Genomic DNA, 27,560 nt, shown 5'->3' with positions numbered 1-27,560 from the left:
GAGAATTCTAAAGGCAGCAAGAGAAAAAAAAAGTTACATACAAGGGAACCCCCATAAGGCTATAAGCTGATTTTTCAGCAGAAACTTTGCAGGCCATAGGGAGCAGCATGATACATTTAATGTGCTGAAAGGAAAAAGTCTACAACTTAGGATACTCTACCCATCAAGGTTGTCATTCAGCACTGAAGGAGAGATATAGAGATTCTCAGATAAGCAAAAATTAAAAGAGTTCATAATACTAAACTGACTGTACAAGAAGTGTCAAAGGGTCTTCTTTACATGAAAAAGAAAAGGCTATAACAAGAAATAAGAACTTAAAGGAAGGGAAAAATCCCATTGGTAAAGGCACATATATAGTAAAGGCTGTGAATCAACCACTTAAATAAGCTAGTATGAAGATTAAAAGACAAAAATTATAAAATCAACTATAATTACAATAAACAGTTAAGGTATCTTTTCCAACCACAATGGTATGAAATTAGAAGTTAATTACAGGAAGAAAAATGGGAGAAACACAAACACATGGAGACTAAACAACATGCTACTAAAAAACCAATAGGTCAACAAAGAAATCAAAGGAAATCAGAAAATAACTTGAGACAAATGAAAATGAAAATAAAAACACAACTTTCTAAAATCTATGGGATGCAGCTAAAGCAGTTCTAAGAGGGAAGTTTATAGCAATATAGGCATACCTCAGGAAATAAGAAAAATCTCTAATAAAAAACCTGACCAACCATCTAGAGGAATTAGAAGAAGAACAAAGTCCAAAGTCAGCAGAAGGAAGGAAATAATAAAGATCAGAGTGGAAATAAATAAAAGAGACCCCCCAAAAAATAATAGAAAAAATCAATAAAACCAAGAGCTGGTTTTTGAAAGATAAATAACATTGGTAAGCCTTTATCCAGGCTCATTAAGAAAAAAAGAGAAGACATAAATAAAATAAGAAATGAAAGAGGAGAAGCTATAACTGATATCACAAAAACACAATCATAAGAGAGTACTATGAACAGATATATGCCAACAAACTGGACAGATTAGAAGAAATGGATAAATTCCTAGAAACATACAATCTTCCAAGACCGAAGCAGGAAGAAATAGATAATCTGAACAGACTGACTACTAGTATTAAAATTAAATCAGTAATCAGAAAACTCCCCTATCCTCCTATCCTTCTCAAACTATTCCAAAAAATCTAAGAGAAGGAAACACATCCAAATTCATTCTTTAAAGCCACCATGATACCCAAACCAGGCAAAGACATTACAAAAAAGAAAATTACAGGCAAATATTTCTGATGAATATAGATGCAAAAATCCTCAATAAAATATTAGCAAACCAAATTCAGCAACATATAAAATGGATCATACACCATGATCAAGTGGGATTTATTCCAGGGATGTAAGGATAGTTAAAATCTACAAATCGATGTGACATACCACATTAACAAAATGAAAAATAAAAATTACATGATCATCTCAACAGATGTAGAACAAGCATTTGACAAAATTCAACACCCATTCATGATAAAAACTCTCAAAAAAGTTAGTTTAGGACTTCCCTGGTCGCACAGTGGTTAAGAATCTGCCCACCAATGTAGGGGACACGGGTTTGAGCCCTGGTCTGGGAAGATCCCACATGCCACAGAGCAGTTAATTTAGAAGGAATATATCTCAATATAAAGGCCATTTATGACAAATCCACAGCTAACATTGTACTCAATAGTGAAAAACTGAAAGGTTTTCCTCTAAAATCATGAACAAGGCAAGGATGCCCACTCTCACTGTTTCTATCTAACACAGTATTGGAAGTCCTAGCCACAGCAATCAGACAAGAAAAAGAAATAAAAGGCAACCAAATTGGAAAGGAAGAAGTAAAACTATCACTATTTGCAGATGACATGACTATATTTAGAAAACCCTGAAGTCTCTACCAAAAAACCATTAGAACTAATAAATGAATTCAGTAAAGTTGTGAGATACAAGATCAATATACAGAAATGGATTGCTTTTTTGCACACTAATAATGAACTATTGGAAGAGAAAACAAGAAAACAATTCCATTTTACACTTGTATCAAAAAGGATAAAATAACTGTGAATAAACTTAACTATACTCTGAAAACTGTAAGACATTAATGAAGGAAAGTGAAGATGATACAAAGAAATTCAAAGGTATCCCATGGTCATGGATTAGAAGAACATTATTAAAATTTCCATACTACCCAAAGCAATCTACAGATTTAATGCAAGCCCTATCAAAATACCCATGACTTTTCTCATAGAACTAGAACAAATAATCCTAAAATTTTTATGAAACCAAAAAAGACCCTGAATACTCAAAGCAATCTTGAGAAAAAAGAACAAAGCTGGAGATGTCATGTTCCATGACTCCAGACTACACTACACAGCTATAGTAATCAAAACAGCATGGTACTGGCATAACGACAGACACATAGACCAATGGCACAGAATAGAGAGCCCAGAAGTAAACCCACACACATATGGTCAATTAATCTAGGATAAAGGAGGTAGAAGTACATAATGAGGAAAGACAGTCTCTTCAATAAGCGCTGTTGGGAAAACTGAAAAACTACATGTAAAAGAATTAGATTAGAACATTTTCTCACACCATATATAAAAACAAACTCAAAATGGATTAAAAACCTAAATTTAAGACTAAAAACCATAACTCTAGAAGAAAACGTAGGCATATACTTTTGATGTAAATCTTAACAACATTTTTTTGCATCTTTCTCCTCAGGCAAGAGAAACAAAAGCAAAAATTACAAATGAACCTAATTAAACTAAAACTTTTGCACAGCAAAGGAAACCATCAACAAAACAAAAAGACAACATACTCAATGAGGAAAGATATTTGCAAATGGTATGTCTGCTAAGAGTAAATATCCAAAATATATAAAGAGCTCATACAACTCATTGTCAAAAAAACAAACAACCTGATTTAAAAATGGGCAGAAGGGGCTTCCCTGGTGGCGCAGCGGTTGAGAGTCCGCCTGCTGATGCAGGGGACACGGGTTCGTGCCCCGGTCTGGGAAGATCCCACATGCCGCGGAGCACCTGGGCCCGTGAGCCACGGCCCCTGAGCCTGTGCGTCCCGGGCCTGTGCTCTGCAACGGGAGAGGCCACAGCAGTGAGAGGCCCGCGTACCACAAAAAAAAAGAAAAAATGGGCAGAAGACCTGAATAGAATTTTTTTCAAAGAGGACCAACAGGCACATGAAAAGATGCTCAAAATCACTAGCCATCAGAGAAATGCAAATCAAAACCACAATGAGATATCACCTCCAACCTGTCAGAATGACTATCATCAAATAGACAACAAAAAATAAGTGTTGGCAAGGATGCGGAGTAAAGGAACTCTTGTGCACTGTTGGTGAGAATGTACATTAGTATAGTCATTATGGAAAAGAGTATGGAGGTTCCTCAAAAAATTAAAATTAGATCTACCATATGATCAAGAAATTCCACTCCTGGTTATATATCCAAAGAAAACAAAAACACTAATTTGAAAGGATTAGTGCTCTCCAATGTTCATAGCAGCATTATTTACAATAGCCATAATATGAAATCGACCTAAGTGTCTATCAACAGTTGACTGGATATAGAAGATGTGTATAAAAAATAAGATGTGTGTATATATACACACACACACACACACACACACATATATATATACATACATATACGCAATGGAATGTTACTAAGCCATAAAAAAGAATGAAAAATTGCCATTTGCAGTAACGTGGATGGGCCTGGAGGGTATCATGCTTAGTGAAATAAGTCAGACAGAGAAAGACAAATACACACATTTTCACCTATATGTAGCATCTAAAAAATAAAACAAATGAATCAATATAACAAAACAAAAACAGACTCACAGATACAGAGAACAAACTAGTGGTTACAAGTGGGGCGATGGGTAGGGGGAGAGGCAAGACAGGTGAATGGGATTAAGAGGTACAAACTACTAGGTAGAAAATAAATAAAAGGATGTAATGCACAGGGAATATAGCCAATATTTTATAATAAATTTAAATGGAGTATAACCTATAAAAATGTTGAAACAATATGTTGTACACCTGAAACTAATATAACATTGTAAATCAACTATACTTCAATAAAAAAGAAACATAACACCTTGTTTTGTTCAACCCAGTGACTTAATCTCTTAGAAGTATTCAAATTCTTGGGACTTCCCTGGTGGTCCAGTGGTTAAGACTCTGCACTCCCAATGCAGGGGGCCCAGGTTCGATCCCTTGTCAGGGAGCTAGATCTCACTTGCCACAACGAAGATCCCACACGTGGCGACGAAGATCCCGTGTGTTGTAACTAAGACCCGGCACAGCCAAATAAACAAATAAATATTAAAAAAAAGAAGTATTCAAATTCTTGTTATTCACTTCTCCTTAGCATGATATTTCCACATCACTCACTGGAGTATGTTAATGCATTTAATAATACGATAAGAACCTGCTGCTTTTTACACTATCCAGCACCTCTGACCACTGCTACCAATCTACAGACCAATGTACCTGGGTGGGGGGGGGGGCGGGCATTTGCAAGTCACCCTGTGGCAGACCATGGAAAATTATCTTGGAAGCTAAATTAGTAATTAAGAAGTTGCATCCCAGCAAAGGGAGGATAAATGATTTTAAAAGATATATTATCCAAGTTATTATGAAATCTAATTCACAACAATCAAATTTGGATAGTTCTGTAAAAACACTACTAGTTTCTGGTTCTTTGGGCTACAACTATTCTATGCTACATATTGTTAACCCCACTTCTGTTCACATAGTCTTTCTTCACATAGTATAAAAGCCAAAAAAAACCCAAACAACCCAATCAAAAAATGGGCAGAAAATCTAAACAGACATTTCTCCAAAGAAGACATACAGAAGATTAAAAAGCATGTGAAAAGATGCTCAAAATCACTAATTATTAGAGAAATGCAAATCAAAACTAGAATGAGGTATCACCTCACACCCATCAGAATGGCCGTCATCAGAAAGTCTATAAACAATAAATGCAGGAGAGGGTGATGGGAATGCAAACTGGAACAGCCACTATGGAGAACAGTATGGAAATTCCTTAAAAAACTGAAAATGGAGCTACCATATGATCCAGCAATCCCACTCCTGGGTGTACATATGGAGAAAACCATAAGTCAAAAAGCTACATGTACCCCAATGTTCACTGTAGCACAATTCACAATAGCCAGGACATGGAAGCAACCTAAATGTCCATCTCCAGAGGAATGGATACAGAAAATGTGGTACATACATACAGTGGAATATTACTCAGCCATAAAAAGAACAAAATAACACCATTTGCAGCAACATGGATGGACCCAGAAATTCTCATACTGAGTAAGTCAGACAGAGAAAGACAAATATCATATGATATTGCTTATATGTGGAATCTAAAAAAAAGGCTACAAATGAAATTATCTACAAAAACTTATATCTTTGAAATAGAGTTACAGACGTAGAAAATAAGTTTATGGTTACCAGGGGGTAAGGGAGGGGAGGGATAAATTGGAAGATTGGGATTGACATATACATACTACTATATATAAAACAGATAACTAATGAAGACCTACTGTACAGCACAGGGAACTCTACTCAATACTCTGTCCTATAAGGGAAAAGAATCTAAAAAAGTGTGGATATATGCATCTGTATAGCAATTCACTTTGCTGTACACCTGAAACTAATACAACATTGTAAATCAATTATACCCCAATAAAATTTTTAAAAATTTAACCAATAATAATACAATAATACAACTTATTGAAATTATTGCCACTTTGGTAGTTTATATCTCTGGCCATCCTATTACTGTTTTGGGGGTTTCCTCACTCTTTAGCCATGCAAATTTCTCATTTTTCTTTAATGATGTATATTGAAAAGCACAATGTTGAGATTTTACTGGCTTAATTCTCAGAGGGCTATCTCATTTTCAAGTTTGAAGGGTTCTGTCTTTATTGTCCCTAAGCATTGCTTACTGTGAAGACGTAGCAAAATGACAAAGGTGCAAATTAAAGTTCAAGTAGCTAATCCATCTGGCTATTACTTGAAACATTTTTGGAACATGTCATTTGCTAAATATCAACTAGTGCTTGTGTATGAGTAACTTGTTAAAAAAAATTTTCACCTCCTCACATCACTAAGTACAGTAATGTCCACATAGGTACTTAAAAGTTACATGTTAACTGAATATAAGAAATATTTTTTATCACTTGTGGTTTAAACAATAGTCTATAAAAACCCATAAAGTATGTTAATGCTTTAACCTTAAAGTTCAGATAAAGAGGAAAAATTGGGCTTAAAAATTAGGGGGTATGTAAAGGTTGTTTTTCAAAAACGATCTTCATCTGAGTTTAAAAGGTTATATGGTGTGGTACCACAATAAGAGAAATGACCATTAAAACTTTAGTCTTGTAAATAATCTAACAATATACTGGTTAAGGGGAGCTGGATTGTAAATCCTGAGTCCTTCCAGATACTGAAATTCTGTAACTTCTTACATTCCAGTCCTAAAAAGGGAGATATGCCATTTTGTTTGGAAGGCAAATTTTAACTACCTGCTGCCTGTTTAACTCATTAAAAACAAAAAGAGAGAGTGCTTTTAGTTTAAAATTCTGGAGAAAAGTTAACCCCGTATGACAATAAGCATCTAAAATGTCAAGAAGAAGAAATTATGTTTTAAAAATGTTTTAGATTAGAAGCAATTCTGAGACAGCAGCATACATGGAGCCCAGATTATTACATTCCTTGACAGTCATATATACACACACATGCATATGTATATACTCATGTTTTACCCCAGTTCAGCTCTTGACCTGCCTCAGCATTCCTCCAGCACACAAATTAAGGAAGTAATACACACAAAAACACACACACACACAGATAGAACTGTTGAGGGGAAAGAGTTCCAAAATAATAAATTTAAGCCATCAGTCTCTACTGCTAATTTCACCTCAACATTCAACAAGCACTTTGGGAGTTTATTCAGTACCTATGGATAGAAGGCATAGAGTAATGAAATGTTAGAAAAGGGAACTATAGAAATAATCTATTCTAATCACCTCATTTTTTTCAGGTGGAAAAATAAGGCTGAGAGGGATTATATGACATACTCAAGGACATTCAAGTCTTTTATGTGCAAGTTAAATACATCAGAGCTGAGGAAACATTAGAAACTGTAGAGAAGTCTCCAAATCAAAACATGCTTATGTCCTTAGTAAATAAATTATCTGAGTCTTATGTTTAGAGGATTCTCCACAGTTACGACTGAGTCCAGCTTGGGGATAAGCAACACAGAAACTATAAAACAATAAGTAGAATGTAAAACTATAAGCAGAATATGGTAGCTCTCAGATGCCATGGGCTAAGCCCCTTTGCAATGATTTCCTGTAGGAGAGTGGTCCTCAAAATTTTAGTCTCAGGGCCACTTTATACTCTTAAGAATAACTGAAGACAACAAGAACTTTTGTTTATATGGGTTTTTGTATCTATTAGTATTTCCTATATTAGAAATTAAAACTGAGAAATCTTAAACATGTATTTATTACTTCATTAAAAATAACAGTAATAAACCCATTTCATATTAACATAAATGGCATCTTTTTCAAAAAAGATAACTATATTCAAGAAAAAAATTTGAGAAGAGTAACATTGTTTCACATATAAAGGATCTCTAACAACTGGCTTAGTAGAAGACAGCTGGATTCTAATATTTACTTCTGCATTTCTTCTACTGTGATATATTTTTTGAAGTATATATTTGTATGTTGAAGCATATTAAGAAAATCCAGTATCACACAGATTAATCAAAAAAGGAGGAGTATTTTAATAGTTGTGAATATTCTTTGAATACTATACACAAATGTGACAAGTTCTAGTTTCTTAATGGTGGGTTGCAATGTGGAATCTGAAAACACATAACTGTGCTTTTCGTACTCTGTTGCGTTAAAATCCATTGGTCTGTCACACTTTTAAAAATCTATGTATAATTTTAAAATATATAATGCATTAGTCATTTGTAAAATATTGGTTCAGTGAGTTATGCAGATATTCTAAATGTTGACACATTTATAGTAAAAAAAATCACATTCATTAATATCACCACTGAATTACCAGAGGTCTTTAAGTATCGGAAAACTGTCAAGATAATGGTAGTGGATGCAAGTTCTTCAAAATTTTTGTTTGAAAGCTCAAAATTTTTATTATTTTCATTTCTTAATTTCTTTTTTGTTTATATCTTTATTGGAGTATAATTGCTTTACAGTGGTGTGTTAGTTTCTGTTGGACAACAAAGTGAATCAGCTATATGTATACAATACATATATCCCCATATCTCCTCCCTCTTGTGTCTCCCTCCCACCCTCCCTATCCCACTCCTCTAGGTCATCACAAAGCACTGAGCTGATCTCCCTGTGTTATGCAGCAGCTTCCCACTAGCTAGCTATTTTACATTTGATAGTGTATATATGTCAATGCTACTCTCTCACTTCGTCCCAGCTTCCCCTTCCTCCACTGTGTCCTCAAGTATGTTCTCTATGTCTGCATCTTTATTCCTGCCCTGCCACTAGGTTCATCAGTACTGAAAAGCTCAAATTTTATTATTGGCCATAGCAAAAGCACTCCATACATAAGGATTACTGCACTTTTCTTTAATTCCTGTAAATGAGACACTTCCTGTCCTGCAAACTGTATGCTCCCCCTTCCATAGTATGTAGCTATTACTAGGTAGAACTTTCCCAACCAGAGTTTTTATTGGTCAGCCCTCCTTACACCTAGGTGTAGCCATGGTTTGTTCTCACTAATGGTATGTGATTGGAAGTGATATGGGTAACTTCTGAGCCAAGACTTTTATGAGTGTGTGTCTATTCCTCTTTTATTCTCCTGATACAGATTAATTCTACTGACAGTGAAGACCTATAGGATGGTGACCCCAGAAGGTGGAAGCAGCCTGGATCTCTGAATCACTATGTGGAGGAGAGGCACTCACTGATCACTAACTAATATGAATTCTCATAAGACAGCTTTAAATGTAGGTTAAGGTTCTACAGAAATATAAGAGGCTCAAAGTTCAAATAAAAACAAAGATTTGAACAAAATTCTACCTTGAACAGATTTCCTAGTAGTCACGGTCTAAGCAGAAGTCTACAGGAAAAATTACTTTATAGAAAAATAAGACTACTTCTTCATGCAATCCTTGCCTTTCTGAAGTGGTACATCTGCCCTTTTAGTTTCCCTACAAAAAAAAAAAAAAAAAAAGTGGTGTGTAGACTAGACCCGTGCTTCCCTAGTGGAGGCTCAGCTTCTTTCAGAGGATTAGAAATTCCAACTCTTTGCTGTCACTGTACCTCTGGACCACTTTGGCCCCACAGTGTGGGTTTTCCATTCTCCAAACGATTGCTTGCTATTTCTAGAGGCATCCGTATACAAAACTGGGAAACAAGTGAGATTTCCCCCCAGTCTTCTGCATCCTACTTTGGCTCTTCTAACAGCTTTCCTCCTTCCTTCTCACATATTAAAACTTGATCCCAGAAAAGGATCTAAACACTCATTCACATTAGTCATGAATGAGGGAATAAGGCTATGGTAATTCTCCTAAGTTAAAACTCTTATCCTATGATGACAATTTTAAGCCTTAACATACTTACAAGCCTGTAAAATTAAATGCCTGAGAGGCAGTATGTGAAGTGGTTAAAGAGTTCAGATTCTAAGGCCAGGATTTCCTGAATTTGAATTCACATTCCACCATTTATGAGTGATGTGACCGTGAGCAAGTTATTTAATTCCCTTATGTTTCAGTTTCCTCATTTTATAACTGATAATAAAAGCAACCTACTACATAAGAATATTACTAATAAAGCCCTAATAAGTTAACATACTTTATCAAGTACATAGTTCAAATTGAAGATTTCCCCAAGTTGAATATAAACTATTAAAATTTAATTTTAAGCAGTATATGAAAAGAAACCCTAATTAAACCTCTAACCTATCATAATACCCCAGACTTAGATGATTTTATCCAGAAACAGAAAAATCTAGTGATGTTTTAGAATGTAATATAAAAACTACTTTTCAAATATTTATGGGTAAATAAAATATATGATGCATTTTATAAAGATTTCCATTAATATGAAAATCAAGTGTGTTTGAAACAAATACAATTTTTATGTTTTTCCAAACTAAAATGATCATTTCATTAGAAATACAGTATAAAACCTCTTTAAAGCATGGTAGTTTACCACCCAGAGCAATTCTTTATTTTAGATTGCATAAAATGGATACTGCAAAAATAATAACTTCTGAAAAAACCAGGACTATCATGAAGCAACATATAAATAATATTTGGAACAAAAGTAATTGAGATAAAAGCTCATAAGCAGTATTTCCTCTAATAAGAGAAAAACATTTTTGATGGCCTCTATATAAACTATGGAATAGCATAACTGTATCCTCTTGGAGGCCAAAAATATTGGTCAATATCTGTTGATTATTTTTAATTTTTGAATGTTGATTACAGTTAAATATTAAAATACTGAAATTGTTTCATATATATTATTCATGTAAAGAACATAAAAAACAATTTTATATATTATAGAAGGGAAGAATGCCTACAAATACCCATATAATCATTACCTCTGGGGAGGAAGGGACAGATTTAGGAATGGTACAAAAGATATGTAAATAAAAGGCTTGAAAAGCAAATATGGCAAAATGCAAATATTTGTTATGTGTGAGAAATATTTTCTACACTTTCCTGCATGTTTAAATAAAATATAATAATAAAAACAAATCTAAAAGGAAACCCCATGTAAAGAATTGGGATAAACATAACCACTTTGATCTATCTCTCAACTCTAAGTAAAACAACTACAAAACTTACAAATAGGAAAATCTGCATCAGCACCAGAAAGTAAATACAAAAACTGATATTATATCTGAAGTCCATGAAATGGGACCAAATTTTAAAGTGTTTTTCATAATAAATATACTTTACCACATGATGGGAAAGTACACATGAGCAGGTCTTGACAGATCCTCATCCACATTGGCATAAACTTACTCAGAAAAGCAAAAGCTCCACTGAAATGAGATGTTTATTTGGGAATCCAAAGAGAAGCCCCTTACTCAAGGTCAGTTTTGCCTCTACAGTCCAGGGGCACCGGGTAGAATGGTAAGCCCATGACTGGCTAAAACATGATGTTGAAAATCGTGGTCTTTCGAGGGACTTGATTTTTTGCTTTCAGCCTCACCTCCAAAGACCTCTCAGTTGTCATTCCCTAATAAAAGATTATTCTTGGGTTACATATTTGCCAAATGAGTAGCTTGTAGTGGCCATTATCCTATTTTTAAAAAATTGATCCCTATATATTTTCATTTTTTATGAGATAACAAGACAACATTTAGTATGTCATAGCATACCATGTGAAAACAGGATATGAAGCCTTTCTCTGGAGATTTTATTTCCTCAATGTCAGGGGATACTCTCCAATGGTGAAATCAAGCTTTTTCCTTAAATATCTGCAAGAGTGTCACTTTCCCTTCCTCTTCAGTCTGGCCATATAAGTTTCTATGTCTCACTTGAAATATGTGGCTAAGATCTTTACTAGGTCTACCACAGAGCTTAGGGAAATCCAAGAATTTTAAATAAATTTTGGCATTGTGAAAACTTATGAAAATCATCAAGACATGTTCTAGTGACATTTTCCAAATTTAAAGACAAATTAAAAAATCTTGGAAACATCTAAATAAGTAAAAGTAAAAACTAAATTTTATAAATTAACTGTAAAGGAAGAAAACATAGGCTGGTTTAGACTTCTCTACTAGACTAAATAACGAAGATAATGAAGCAGTATCTAGTTTTATAAGAAAATGTGATTTGACAATTTGATATTTAAATTGGAAAATAAACTCAATATTTAAATATTTAATTTATATCAGTCTGACTCTCCCATAGATAAAAGTTATGAATTCTTGAAAGTGTTTTAAAAAAGGACATTAACCACTTGAAGATACCAGGGAATGACTAAAAGCAGGTAGAAACTGGAGGGGAGTTGAGCCTTCTAAAATGGAACTTGTAGGGTTCTCATCAAGAAAAAAAGGCAGAGGATTCAAATCAATAAAATTAGAAATGAAAAAGGAGAAGTTACAACTGACACCATACAAAGGATCATAAGAGACTAATACAAGCAACTATACAGCAATAAAATGGACAACCGAGAAGAAATGGACAAATTCTTAGAAAGGTACAATCTTCCAAGACTGTACCCGGAAAAAATAGAAAATATGAACAGATCAATCACAAGTACTGAAATTGAAACTGTGATTTTAAAACTTCCAACAAACAGCTGTCTGGAACCAGATAGATTCACAGGCAAATTCTATCAAACATTTAGAGAAGAGTTAACACCTATCCTTCTCAAACTATTCCAAAAAATTGCTGAGGAAGGAACACTCCAAAGCTCATTCTATAAGGTCATGATCATCTTGATACCAAAACCAGACAAAGATATCACAAAAAAAGAAAATTACAGGCCAGTATTACGGGTGAATAGAGAAGCAAAAATCTTCAACAAAATACAAGCAAATCCAATCCAACAACACATTAAAAGAATCACATACCATGATCAAGTGGGATTTATCCCAGGGATGCAAAGATTCTTCAACATACGTAAATCAATCAATGTGATACACTACACTAACAAACTGAAGAATAAAAACCATATGATCATCTCAATAGATGCAGAAAAAGCTTTTGACAAAATTCAACACCCATTGATGATAAAAACTCTCCAGAAAGTGGGTATAGAGAGAACATACTTCAACATAATAAAGGCCATATATGGCAAATCCACAGTAAACATCATTCGCAAGGGTGAAAAACTAAAAGCATTTCCTCTAAGATCAGGAACAAGACAAGGATGTCCACCCTTGCTACTTTTATTCAACTTAGTTTTGGAAGTCCTACCCACAGGAATCAGAGAAGAAAAAGAAATAAAAGGAATCCAAATTGGAAAAGAGGAAGTAAAACTAGCACTGTTTGCACATGATATGATACTACACATAGAAAATCCTAAAGATGCTACCAGAAAACTAGAGCTCATCAATGAATTTGGTAAAGTTGCAGGATACAAAATTAACACACAGAAATCTCTTGCATTCCTATACATTAACAGTGAAAGATAAGAAAGAGAAATTAAGAAAACTGTCCCATTTACCACTGCATCAAAAAGAATAAAATACCTAGGAATAAACCTACCTAAGGAGGCAAAATATTTGTACTCCAAAAACTATAAGATATTGATGAGGGCTTCCCTGGTGGCACAGTGGTTGAGAGTCCACCTGCTGATGCAGGGGACACGGGTTCGTGCCCTGGTCCGGGAAGATCCACATGCCGCAGAGCGGCTGGGCCCATGAGCCGTGGCCACTGAGCCTGCGTGTCTGGAGCCTGTGCTCCGCAATGGGAGAGGCCACAACAGTGAGAGGCCAGCATACCGCAAAAAAAAAAAAAAAAAAAAAAAAAAAAAACCCTATAAGATATTGATGAAAGAAATAAAAGATGACACAAACAGATGAAAAGATATACTATGTTCTTGGATTGGAAGACTCAATATTGTGAAAATGACTATACTACCCAAAGCAATCTACAGATTCAATGCAATCCCTATCAAATTACCAACAGCATTTTTCACAGAATTAGAACAAAAAATTTTACAATTTGTATGGAAACACAAAACACCCTGAATAGCCAAGGCAATCTTGAGAAAGAAAAACAGAGCTAGAGAAATCAGGCTCCCTGACTTCAGACTATACTACAAAGCTACAGTCATCAAAATGGTATGGTACTGGCACAAAAACAGAAATATAGATCATTGGAACAGGATAGAAAGTCCAGAGATAAACCCATGCACCTATGGTCACCTAATATATGACAAAGGAGGCAAGAATATACAATTGAGAAAAGACAGTCTCTTCAATAAGTCATGCTGGGAATACTGGACAGCTACATGTAAAAGAATGAAATTAGGGCTTCCCTGGAGGCTCAGTGGTTGAAGGTCCGCCTGCCGGTGCAGGGGACACAGGTTCGTGCCCCGGTCCGGGAAGATCCCACATGCCGTGGAGTGGCTAGGCCCGTGAGCCATGGCTGCTGAGCCTGCGCGTCTGGAGCCTGTGCTCCGCAACGGGAGAGGCCACAACAGTAAGAGGCCCACGTACAGGAAAAAAAAAAAAAGAATGAAATTAGAACATTTTCTAACACTATATACAAAAGTAAACTCAAAATGGATTGAAGACCTAAATGTAAGACCAGATACTATAAACTTCTTAGAGAAAAACATAGGCAGAACTCTCTCTGACATAAATCTCAGATTGATATTTTTCAATCCACTTCCTAGAGTAAAGAAAATAAAAACAAAAATAAATGGAACCTAATTAAACTTAAAAGCTTTTGCACAGCAAAGGGAACCATAAACAAAAGAAAAAGATGACCTACAGAATAAGAACATATTTGCAAATGAAGCAACTGACAAGGGATTAATCTCCAAAATATACAAACAGTTCATGCAGCTCAATACCAAAAACAAAAACAAAAAAAAACCCAGTCAAAAAATGGGCAGAATATCTAAATAGACATGTCTCCAAAGTAGACATATAGACGGCCAAGAAGCACATGAAAAGATGCTCAACATCACTAAATTAGAGAAATTCAAATCAAAATGACAATAAGGTATCACCTCACTGGTCAGAAGGGCCATCATCAAAAAATCTACAAACCATAAATGCTGGAGGGGGTGTGGAGAAAAGGGAACCCTCATACACTGTTGGTGGGAAGGTAAATTGGTACAGCCACTATGGAGAATGGTATGGAGGTTCCTTAAAAAACTAAAGATAAAGCTACCATATGATCCAGCAATCCCACTCCTGGGCACATATACAGAGAAAATCATAATTCAAAATGATACCTGCACCCCACAGTCATTGCAGCACTATTTACAATAGCCAGGACATGGATGCAACCTAAAAGTCCATCAACCAAAGAATGCATAAAGAAGATGTGGTATATGTATACAATGAAATATTATGCAGCCATTAAAAAGAATGAAATAATGTCATTTGCAGTGATATGGATGGACCTAGAGATTGTCATACCGAGTGAGGTTAGTCAGACAGAGAAAAACAAGTATCATATGATATTGCTTATATGTGGAATCTAAAAAATATGGTACAAATGAACCTGTTTACAAAACAGAAGTAGAGTCACAGATGTAGAAAACAAACTTACGTTTACCAAGGTGGAAAGGCAGGAGAGGGATAAATTGGGAGACTGGAATTGACATGTATACATTACTATATATAGAATAGATAACTAATAATAACCTGTTGTATAGCACAGGGAACTCTACTCAATACTCTGTAATGCCCTATATGGGAAAAGAATATAAAAAAGAGTGGATTAAAAAAAAAAAGGAAACAATACCAAACCAGGACCTAATGGAAAAATATCTTGCTGAAAGGCAAAAGAAAAGTGAACCTAGAATTCTAAATCCAGCAAAAATATCCTTCAAAAATAAAGGCAAAATGAACATTATTTTTAGATAAATAAACTTGAGAAAATTTATTACTGGCAGAACTGAACTATAAGAACTGCCAAAAGGTAGTTTTTTTCAAGCTGAAGGGAAATGACACCAGATGGAAATTCAAATTTATAGGATGGAATGAAGATCCAGGAATGGCAAATATGTGAATAAATATAGAAGACTATTTTTAAGTCTTCTCTTAATCTTTTAAAATACATATAATCACTTCTACTTCTTGCTATGATGGAGTAACAGGAACTAGATTGCTCTTCTTTCTTAAACAAGTAAAAAATTGGAGAAAATATAGGAAACAATGGTTTTCATGTGTTGGACAAGAGGCAGCACAGGACAGTAACACCCCCCGCTCCAGCCAAGAGAAAAAAACCTAATGAGGGAACCCTTCAGTTGTCTCATCTTATTGTCTCTAAAAAAAAATTTTTAAGGTCACAGTGTAGTGGTGGGAATCCAAGCAGAACTGAGTTGAAAAATAAAATTTAGCATTCAGGAAGGTCAAGGCAAGCTAAAATTCACAGGTCAGCATAATATAGAGGAGACAGATGCACACAGAGAGCATTCTGGAGCTCTCCAGAAGGTTATCCTTGAATTTTTGCCTGAGGTTGGTTTAAAAACAAAAAACAAAAAAACACAGGAAGGAGTGGGCAGAACAATGCTTGGGGCTCACAGAAAGCTCATGTTCCAGACAGCCAGATGGGAAATCTGTTATACACAGAGCATGGGGTAGAATACTAAGAAGGGTACTGCCTCAGTAGGGGAAGTATGTTAGGCCTAAACAAGAGTTCTCTGGTTCCACCTAATGAAGCTTAAAATAAAGCCCCAAGTAGACCAAAATATTTCTAAATAACTAGATCACATCTCAGATAAAACGCCAACATATTTAAAGGAATAAAATAAAAATTTACACGAAACTACAAAGTTTACTCAAGAAGGAACTGATCATTTGAATAGCACTATATCTATTAGAGAAATGAATTTTTAGTCAAAAACCTTACCACAGAGTAATTTCTAGGTCCAGATGGCTTCATTGGTGAATTCTACCAAGTACGTAAAGAAGAACAAATACCAAGTTTACACTAACCCTTAGAAAAGAGAAGAGGGGTGAACATTACACTTATTACTAAAATGTGACAGGACAGTACAGGAAAAGAAAATAAAATTTTAGCAAACTGAATTCAGTAGTATACATGAAAAGGTTAATACACAATTGCCAAATGGGATTTATCCCAGGAATGCAAGGTTAGGTAACACTTGAAAAATCAATCAATGTAATTCACTGTATTAAAAGACTAAAATAGAAAAACAATATGTTCATCTCAACAAATGCTAAAATCCAAATCTATTTGTTAAAAAACAAACAACAACAAAAACCTCTCAGCAAACTAGGAAGGGAATGAAACTACCTCAACCTGATAAAAGATATCTATAAAAGCCTTCAGCCAAAATCTATTTAAAGGTAAGTAACCTAACATTTTCCCTCTAAGATCAGGAATGAGGCAAGCATGTCCACTCTCACCACTTTTAGTCAACATCTTCTTAAAGATCCTAGCCATAGGCAAGTAAAATAAATAAAAGGCATATAGATTGAAAATAAAGTAAAATGCTCTTTATTCTCAGATGACATGAGTATCCATGAAGAAAAAATCCTAAGAAATCTAAAAAGGCTACTAGAACTAATAAGCACGTTTAGTAAGATTGTAGGATATAAGATCAACACAAAAGTATTTTTCTACAGTATTTTTTATATATTACCAGTGAACAATCAGGAATTGAAATTAAAAACACCATATGCAATATAATTTGAGAGATATGTGCAGCATCTATAAAGAAAAAACTAGAAAATATTGCTGAGATAGAAAGAAGTCTTAAATAAATGTGGAAATATTCTATGTTCATGGATTGGAAAATCAATATTGTTAAGATGTCAATGCTTCTTAAGTTGATAGATTCAACCTAATTCCAATGAAAATTCCAGAGTATATACTTTAAATACTGATAAGCAGTTAAAAAATTATATAGAAATGAAAAGAATCTAGATAGCCAAAATAATTTTTTAAAAGAAGAGCAAAGTTGGAGGACTTACAGTATCTGACTCCAAGACATGTTATAAAATTACGGTTATCAAGGTATTTTGGTATTGGCATCAGTGAAACAGAATTCAGAGTACATGCATAGAGCAATACACATATGATCAAATGTTTTTTTGACAAAGGTTCTAAGATAATTCAATGGGCAAAGGATAATCTTTTCAACATATGGTGCTAGAAAATATGCAAAGAAATGATCCTCACTGCTTACTTCACATAATTTTCAAAAATTACTCAAAATGAATTAGAGACCTAAGTGTATAATAGGAGCTACAATTATAAGCTATAAAATTATATACTATAAAATTTCTAGAAGAAAACATGGGAGAAAATCTTGGTGAAATTGGGTTCACAAAAAAAATCTTGAATATGACACAAAAAAGCACATACCCTACTGGAAAAAATGATAAATTTGATTTTACCATATTATAAACTTTTGCCTTTCAAAAGACACTATTATAAAATGAAAAGGCAACTACAGACTAGAAAAGAATATTTGTAAAATATATACCTGTTAAAGGATTTGTGTCTAGAATATATAAAAAACCGTTATAACAGAATTAAAATAAGACAAACAACTCCAATAAAAATAGCAAAAAGATTGAAACAGACACTTCAGCAAAGAAGATATACAGATGGCAAATAAGCACGTGTACAGAGCTCATCATAATTAGTCATTAGAGAAATTAAAATAAAACCTAACTAAATACCAGTACATAACCCACAAGAATAGCTAAAATTAAAAAGACTGTACAAAGTGTTAGCAAGGAAGTAGAGTAACTATAACTTGTATCTGATAGGAATGTAAAATTTTGGATAAATTTGGCAATTTCTTAAAATGTTATAATACACTTACCATACTACTCAACCTTCCACTACTAGATGTTTACCAAAGATAAATGAAATCCTATGTTTACACAAAGACTTGTACATGAATATTCACAGCAGCTTTATTTATAATAGCTAAATACTGGAAACAATGCAAATGTCTACCAACATGTAAATGGATAAACAAATTGTTGTATACCCTTACCATGGACTATTACTCAGCAATACAGAGGAACAAACTATTCATACATACATCAAGATGAGTGAATCTCAAAATAATTATGCAGAGTAGAAAATGCCAGACAAAAGATAGCACATACTCTATGATTTCATTTACATAAAATTCTAGAAAATGCAAACTAACCTGTAGTGAAAAAAAATCACATGAGTAATTGCCTGGGGATTGAGAAGGAGGGAGGAACTACAAAAAAGTCTGAGGAACTTTCTGGAATGGTGGATATGTTTCCTATCTTGAAAGTTGTGACAGTTTTATGAGTTTATACATATGTCCAATTGTGAAATTTTATATTCTAAATGTGTGTGCTTTCTTGTACATCAATTAGACCTCAATAAAGCTGAAATAAACCATGTAGTTATTTGAAGCAAAAATCCTAACACTGTATAATGTGAGGCCATTATTCATGTAGATCTTCTAATATATATGACAACAACAGCACAAAGGACAAAGGGGAGTATGTGTAGCTATCCTTCTCCAAGTTCCTACATTTTTAGTGAAGTAGGATAACATTCACTTTAAGTAGTATTTTAATAATTTAAGGATGCATTTTGAAATCACTAAGGCAATTGCAAAAAATTCAAGAAGATACAGGCAAACAGCCAATAGAAGAATTAAAATGGAATACTAAAAATATTTTGCTTAACCAAATGAAGATAGGGAAGGGGAATTGAAGAACAAAAAACAGGTGAGATAGAACTGAAAACAAACAGGAACATGGTAAAAACAAACCTAATCATGTCAATAGTTATGTTGAATGTAAATGAAGTAATCACTCCAATTAAAAGGAAGAAATTGTAAGACTAAATAAAAAACCAAGATTCAACTATAGGTTGTTTGCAAGATGACCTTTAAACATGAAAAAACAAAGAGGCTGTAAGTAAAATGATGGGAAAAGATACACTATGCAAACCACAAGCATAAGAAAGCTCAAGTGGCTATATTAATATTAGACAAAATACAGCTCATAGATAATTAGATAAATAGATAATTCCCCTAGGAGAATTATCATAGATATGAAGAAACATTTCATAATGATTAAAGGGAAAACATAATAATTGTGTATGTGCCCAGTAACTTAAAAATGCATAAAGCAAAAATCAGTAGAATTAAGGGGAGAAATAGATAATTCCACATTTGCAGTGGGAGATTTTAACACCCCCTTCTCAGTAATTAATAGAACAATTAAATATCATAAAGATACAGAACAAGAGTTAGCAAACTTTTTCTATTAAGGGTCAGATACTCCAATATTTTAGGCTTTGTGGGCCACATGTGATCTCTGTGGTATATTCTTTTTTTTAAAATTTATTTATTTTGGGCTGCAGTGGGTCTTTGTTACTGCGCGCCGGCTTTCTCTAGTTGTGGCAAGCGGGGGCTACTCTTTGTTGCAGTGAGCAGGTTTCTCATTGCAGTGGCTTCTCTTGTTCTGGAGCACGGACTCTAGAGCGCAGGCTCAGTAGTTGTGGCGCCTGGGCTTAGTTGCTCCACAGCATGTGGGATCTTCCCGGACCAGGGCTTGAACCCATGTCCCCTGCATTGGCAGGCAGATTCTTAACCACTGTGCCACCAGGAAAGTCCCTCTGTGGTATATTCTTTATTGTTTTTTTTTAACAACCCTTAAAAATGTAAAAATCATTCTTAGCTCATAGGATGTATAAAAATAGGCTGCAGGCCAGATTTGGTCCACAGGCTGTAGTTTGTTGAATCTTGATATTGAAGATCTGAATATCACTATCAACCACCTTGATCTAATTGAGATTTACAAAATAATTGCAGAATACACATTCTTCTCACGTGTACACTGAATGTTCACCAAATAGACCATGTACTGTACCATAAAACAAGTCTCAATACACTTCAAAAGATTGTAGAGTATATTCTCAGACCACAATATATTTAAAATTAGAAATCAGTAATTTTAAGGTATCTAGAAAAGCCCTAAGTATTTAAAAATTAAATAATACATCTCTAAATAACCCATGGGTCAAAATAGAAATTATACTGGATATTAGAAAATATTTTGGATTAAATGATAACGAAAATATAACATATCACAATTTGCAGAATGTAGCTGAAACAGGAATTAGGGAAATTTATAGCTTTAAATGTTTATATAAAAGAGGGAGAGAGAAAACAATAAAACATAGGATAAATTCAAACATTTGGTGGATAAAGGATAGGGAGTTCCTTATACTATTCTCAACACTTTTCTGTAAGTTAAAATGAAAAAAAAATAGAAAGCTCCCCCAACCTCCTTAATTTTATATTCAGCCAAGTTGTTATTCACATGTGAGACTGAGAAACAAAAAGAGATAAGATTGGGTCAAGACAGTGGAGTATCTCTCTTTCCATCCAAAATTACAAATATGCATGAAGTTCTGTAAAAACCAGGGTGACATTAGCAAATAAGAAATTTCACATAACTACTAAAAGATAGAAATCAGACAGGATGACATCTATGGGGATAAGAGTGGAGAAGAATCAAAGTACTAATCAGGGGCCTCCCTGGTGGCGCAGTGGTTGAGAGTCCGCCTGCCGATGCAGGGGATACGGGTTCGTGCCCCGGTCTGGGAGGATCCCATATGCCGCGGAGCGGCTGGGCCCGTGAGCCATGGCCGCTGGGCCTGCGCATCCGGAGCCTGTGCTCCGCAACGGGGGAGGCCACAACAGTGAGAGGCCCGCATACCGCAAAAAAAAAAGTACTAATCAGAAGAGCAGTAATTAACTAATTAAACAATTTTGGAATCAGAAATTAACTGACGATCCGCCTTCAGAAGAGTAGGTTAGTCCCTCCTTGCCCTGGCCTATATCAAGAAGTATGATGGAAAGGTATTTTCCTCTACGCTAGTGGTTCTTAACTTTGCCTGCACATTGAAATCATCTGGGTAGCTTTAAAAAATACTGAGCCTCAGATTCTTATTTAATTGGTCAGAAATGAGGCCTGAGCACCAGACCTATGTTTAGTGTTGAAATATAGTATAAATTAGAGAAAAATAAACTTGTCTTAAAGTGCTAATTAATGTAGAGTTACTGAGAAGTTTGGTCCTGGTACAGGAATTTGGGAGGTAGAAGAGAATACAAAAATATATCCATGTGAATTGTTATTTCAAGTAGTCTGTAAGTGGACTATTTAATAAGTAAGCATTTGGAAAAAACAAAATACTGGAATACAACTACCTTCCTTTATTAAAAAAATAAACCCCAAGTGGATTAAAGAGTTGAATAAAACATGGAAATAAAAAAGTACTAGAAAAAAAGAACAGATAGATTCTTTTTTTCATAGTATTAGGTAAGTAAGTCCTGACAAACATGCCACAAAACTGAAACTGAAACAAAAGACATTATTTAAATTTACTGAATAAAAACTTTAAACTTATCTATTGGTAAAATACATTATTAACCAGAGCAATACAGCTAAAAAGTAAGAATATTTGTAGTGTTCTTACAAAACTGAGAAGTTCCCGCAAATCAATATAAAAACATAATAACATGTAAATGAGAAAAGGACTTAAGCACATGCTATTTTTATAATGAAAAACTAAAATATAAAGCAATATTCAAATTACTATAATACCCATCTATAAATCAAATGTTATTTTAAGATCCTCACTAGAAAATAAATCATTAGAAAATTCTGACAAAAAAATGATACACTTGATTTTGGTTATTTCAATCGGCAGTATATAATAAATTTACTTACAAGTTGATATGCGTTCTTGACTTCTTGCAATCCTGTCCTTTATAGATTCTGAAGGTGTTTTCTTGCTACCATGAATGGTTGTTGTGGAGAGTTCATTCAGCTTCCAGTGGGTCCAAAAGTCTTTTTTAGGTTTTAAACCTGTTGATACAAATATGTATATTTAGCCAAAGAAATTAGGAGTTTAAAAATATCTTTTGTCAAAGCCTTTTTAGGAGCATTATACATTTCATTCTCACAACAGTCCTGTGAGGACTGTCAGTCTCAAGTTTCAAAAGAGGAAATCTCTACACAGAAATGTTAATGTCTTAACATATAAGACTGAGAATTAGAAAAGAGATAAGCTTGATATATACCTTTCTGACTCACAGACATAAGCTAAGTTCATAAACGGACATAAGGGGAGATTAATATTGTGAAAACTTGGAAAGGACCTAAATATCCAACAACAGTACATCCATACAGTGGATCATGAAGTATCCATTAAAAGTTACCTTGTAAGTATTTGTTAACATATAAAGGCAATCATAATATGTTTTTATGTGAAGGACAATTTTACCGTATACATATGTGTGACTATAGCTTAAATATTAACACGATTTCCTCTCAGCATAGGTGATTATTGTTTTAAAATTTTCCCTATCTGTATCTCCTATTATTTTTAAAATAATGTTTATGAATCAATTATAGTACCCTAAAAGAAATAAAAATAAATCCCATTTAAAAAGTTTCATTTTTGTTCCAAAAACTATATAGGGTTGAATAATTGATTTAACCACACTAAACATTTATATCCTCAGCAATAAAAATGAGAACAATATAAATTCCTTTGTATACTCCATATGTTTATTCTGATGGTTGAGACAGTATATGTTAACGTGTTCAGTAAATGGGAAATATGAGCTAATATTATCATTATTGATATACATTGATATACTCATAAACATAGCCAGTATTTTCTCAGCAGTGAGTATTCAATGAGGATTATTTGCTATATTTTGATATCAAATTGGAATTTTCTAAGTGTTTTTAGATTTGGTTATCGCCTGTTTCACATTAGTTGCCACTAGATAAAATATTCAGAAGCCTGAAGTGTGATTCATTTGAATGTTCCTCAATAGATTGTCTATGTTTTAGTGTATTTGTGGAAAATCTGGGGTATAGTAAGGCTAACAGATCAGGAGATTAAAAGACAGTTTTTTTTAATTGAGAGGGGGATCAATGTCAGAGTAGGAAGACATGGAGCTCACTTCCTCTCACAAACACATCAAAAATACATCTAGGGGCTTCCCTGGTGACGCAGTGGTCGAGAGTCCGCCTGCCGATGCAGGGGACACGGGTTCGTGCCCTGGTCCAGGAAGATCCCACATGCCGCGGAGCGGCTAGGTCCGTGAGCCATGGCCGCTGAGCCTGCGCGTCCGGAGCCTGTGCTCCGCAACGGGAGAGGCCACGACAGTGAGAGGCCCGTGTACTGCAAAAAAAAAAAAAAAAAAAAATCTACATGTGGAAGATTACTCAAAGAAAACTAATTGGTAACCGGCAGAATATCTCCTATAAAACCAAAACTGCAAGGAAGATCTCCATGTAACTGGGTAGGCTTGGGGGGGAAAAGGCATCGGGTTGGGACCAGCACCCCTGGAGGGGTCTGTAAGGAAGAGAAGGTCCACACAGGTGCACCCTTGCCCTGGGGAGCCCCCATGCCTGTTGGGAAATCCACTGAGACAGAAGAGCTGGAGCAGCCTAGACTCTAATTGTGAGGAGGGTGAGTGTGCTGGCTTGCCAACAATCAGAGCAGAGAGAGACTTGCACTGATGGCTGCCACCTCGTCACACTTCTCAGTTTGAAGGGGCAAGTGCCCAGTGCTCCTCACTCCACACTACAGCCTGGCAGGAGATCAGGGGAAAGATTCAGTCTACCTGCTAGAAGTGGGATTGCTGAATCACACGGGAGTTCTATTTTCAATTTTTTGAGGGACTTCCATACTGTTTTCCATAGTAGCTGCACCAATTTACATTCCCACCAACAGTGCACAAGGGTTCTCTTTTCTCTACATCCTTGCCAACATTTGTTATTTGTAGTCACTTTGATAATGGCCATTCTAACAGGTGTGAGGTGATATCTCATTGCGGTTTTTACTAGCATTTCCCTGGTGATTAGTGATGTTGAACATCCTTTCATGTACCTGTTGGACATCTGTATGTCTTCTTTGGAAAAATGTCTTTTTGGTTCCTCTGCCTATTGTTAAAATCAGATTGTTTCCTTTTTGCTATTGAACTGAGTTCCTTTTATCTTTTGGATATTAACCTCTTATCAGATATGATTTGCAAATATATTCCATAAGTTGTCTTTTCATTTTGTTGTTTTCTACTATGCAGAAGCTCTTTAGTTTGATGTAGTCCCACTTACTAATTTTTGCTTTTGTTGCTTGTGCTTCTGATACCATATCCAAAAAATTGTTGTGAATACATATGTCAAGGAGATTTTCCACTATGTTTTCTTCTTAAGAGTTTTATGGTTTCAGTTCTTTACTCCATTTCAAGTTAATTTTTGTGAGTGGTATAAGATAGCAGTCCAATTTCATTATTCTACCTGTGGTGATCCAGTTTTCCCAACACCATTTATTGAAGAGACTATCCTTTTCCCATTGAGTATTCTTGGCTCCCTTGTCAAATATTACTTGACTGTGTTTGTGAGGGTTTATTTCTGGGCTCTCAATTTTGTTCAATTGGCCTATGTTGTCTTCTTTCCTATAGTTTCCATGTCTTGCTCAAATTACATATCTGATCATACATGTTATCTATCCATCTTTTCCACTAGAGCATTTACTATATTAATCATAGTTACTTAAAATTTCCTGTCTGATATTCTAATATCTGTGTCATATCTAAAACTGGTTCTGATGATTTGTCTCTTGATAGTGTTTATTTTTTCCATTGCTTTTTTGTAGACTTCATAATTTTTGTTGAAAGTCAGACATAGTGTGTAATGCAGTAAAGATGAGGTAAATAGTTTTCAGGCCTTGAAATGGGCTTTTTGTTTTTCTGTTTGGTCTTAAGCATGGGTGTAATTAAGTCAATCTGGAAGGGAATTGAGAGTTGGGCTGTGTTTGGGTTTTGTTGTTACTATGATTACCTTTAGTACTCTACATGCTTCAAATTCCTCTTACAATTTAAACTGCCTTGCCAGAGGTTTTTGTTTTCTGTTAGTTTACTTCCACAACAGCATCTGCTCCACTCTCAGTTTTAGATCTTTTGTGTCTTCTCAGAAATGGTCTTTTCCACACTTGTGCCCCTCTCCCAGCAGTAGACTGTTGTTACCTGTCAGTTGATGTTTGTTAGCCTGGTAGTGGTAGGTATTCTCTGTTCTGAATCAGCATCAGCGTTGGGTTTTGTTCCTGGGTCTTGGGATAGGGTCTTCTCAGTAATCCAGCCTTGCCCCAGCTGTAGCAAACTTGTTCTTGGCCCAGTATGTATTCCTGGCCTCTGGGGTAGAGGTAGTTTTCTGTTTCCCAGGTGAGTTGTGTCTCCACTTCTTCCCTAAGGTCAACTGCATTTGCTGCCCTTCCTCCCCATACCTTTCCCCCTCCTCCTGCTGTGGCTTAAAGCTTGTTGTTGTTGTTAACATAGAGGAGATAGAAGGGTCCAGGCAAGGTTTTATGCCTTTTTTGCAGTGTCTTCTATTACATTCCCCCAGGCTTTCTCAAGACTGTTTTTCCACCCTCAATATTTCTTGTAAGATGTGTGGAGAGAAGCTTGCAAGTGAGGGCAACTTCTCCCTTGTTTTATGTAGCTACTAAGGGTTCTATATTCTCACAGTAGACCATATTCAGCTTTAAGCAATTCATTAAAAATTTTGGCTAAGGGAATTCCTTGGTGGTCCAGTGGTTGGGACTCCATGCTTCCACTTCAGGGGGCTGGGGTTCAATCCCTGGTTGGGGAACTGAGATCCTGCAAACCATATGGTGCAGACAAAAAAAATTTTTTTTTTTTGGTTGAATTCTTCTCACTGGCTTTTATGGTATCTGGCTGCATCTGCCCCCGATGAGCAAGTGCTTGCATCTGGTCTCTCCTTGGAGGCACCTTTCTTTAGATTTGGGGTTGACTGCTCTGCAGTCTCTGATGGGTTCAAGGAAAGTTTTGAATTTGCAGACAGTCCAGTGTTTTTTGGTGGAAGGGTGGAATTAATAGCATTTTAGTTTTCTACATCCTAAGCGGAAGCCAGAAGTCATGGCACAAATTTTAATCTTGCTCATTGTAAGGCTGCCATGTGGGATTCAGTCATAAGGCTTGTGCCAAAATCTAGCCAATCATACAAAATCTTAATGTGTCTCTACTCTAGAGAAGTAGCCTCCAAAGTCTTCCATATCCTAATCTTCCCAAATTGTGAATATGTTATGTTACATGGCAAAGGGGAATGAAGGGAGCAGATGGAATTAAGTTTGTAAATTGGCTAACCTTAAAATAGGGTATGTGGGCTTGTCCAGGTGAGCCCAATGTAATCAGAAGGGTCCTTAAATATGGAAAAGGAAGGTAGAGGAGTCAGTATCAGAGTGATGCAATATGAGAAAGACTATCCATTGCTGGCTTTGATAATGAAAGAGGGCCATGAGGCAAAGAACGGAAACAGCTTTAGAAAAGCTGCAAAGAAACAGATTCTCCCTTAGAACCTCTAGAAGAACACAGCCCTGCCAAACATCTTCATTTTAGCCTAGTGAAACTCATTTTGGACTTCTGATTTCCAGAACTATAACACATTTATGTTGTTTTAAACTAAGTAGTAATTTGCTATAGTAGCAATAGGAAACTAATAGTCTCTGGTGCTCTAAGAATTGTGTAGAAGGAGCTCTGGTAACAAAAATTTTGTTTGTGAAAAATGAACCAAAAATGAAAGCCAAATGACAATGTAAGAAATCAAACTAAATATAATGTAAATAACCTAATAAAGTGATTACTTCATCCTGATAAAAAGGAATTTTTTTTATTAAGGAGGAGAAATTGAATCAAGTATTTTAGATCTATGCTATAAACATCTCCTCAGCAAAGAAATAAGAAAAACATGTCTTATAAAATTCTTTCA

General features: G+C 35.0%; 1 protein-coding gene across 1 annotated transcript in view; it reads right to left on the bottom strand.

Annotated features, from left to right (window-relative positions):
* FAM227B (family with sequence similarity 227 member B) overlaps positions 1–27,560 on the bottom strand; it is a gene marked incomplete at its 3' end in the record, with an annotated part of 241,992 nt that overhangs the window by 157,508 nt on the left and 56,924 nt on the right. The window contains 1 exon segment of the mRNA XM_082620108.1: positions 22,488–22,625. Coding sequence (XP_082476234.1) covers positions 22,488–22,625 — 138 coding nt within the window.

This window comes from Mesoplodon mirus (assembly GCF_964341445.2).
Source record: "Mesoplodon mirus genome assembly, chromosome: 4".
In the NCBI taxonomy this organism is placed as follows: domain Eukaryota; kingdom Metazoa; phylum Chordata; class Mammalia; order Artiodactyla; family Ziphiidae; genus Mesoplodon; species Mesoplodon mirus.
The sequence above is the reverse complement of the archived record's forward strand: the minus strand, read 5'-3'. Positions and strand labels throughout refer to the sequence as shown.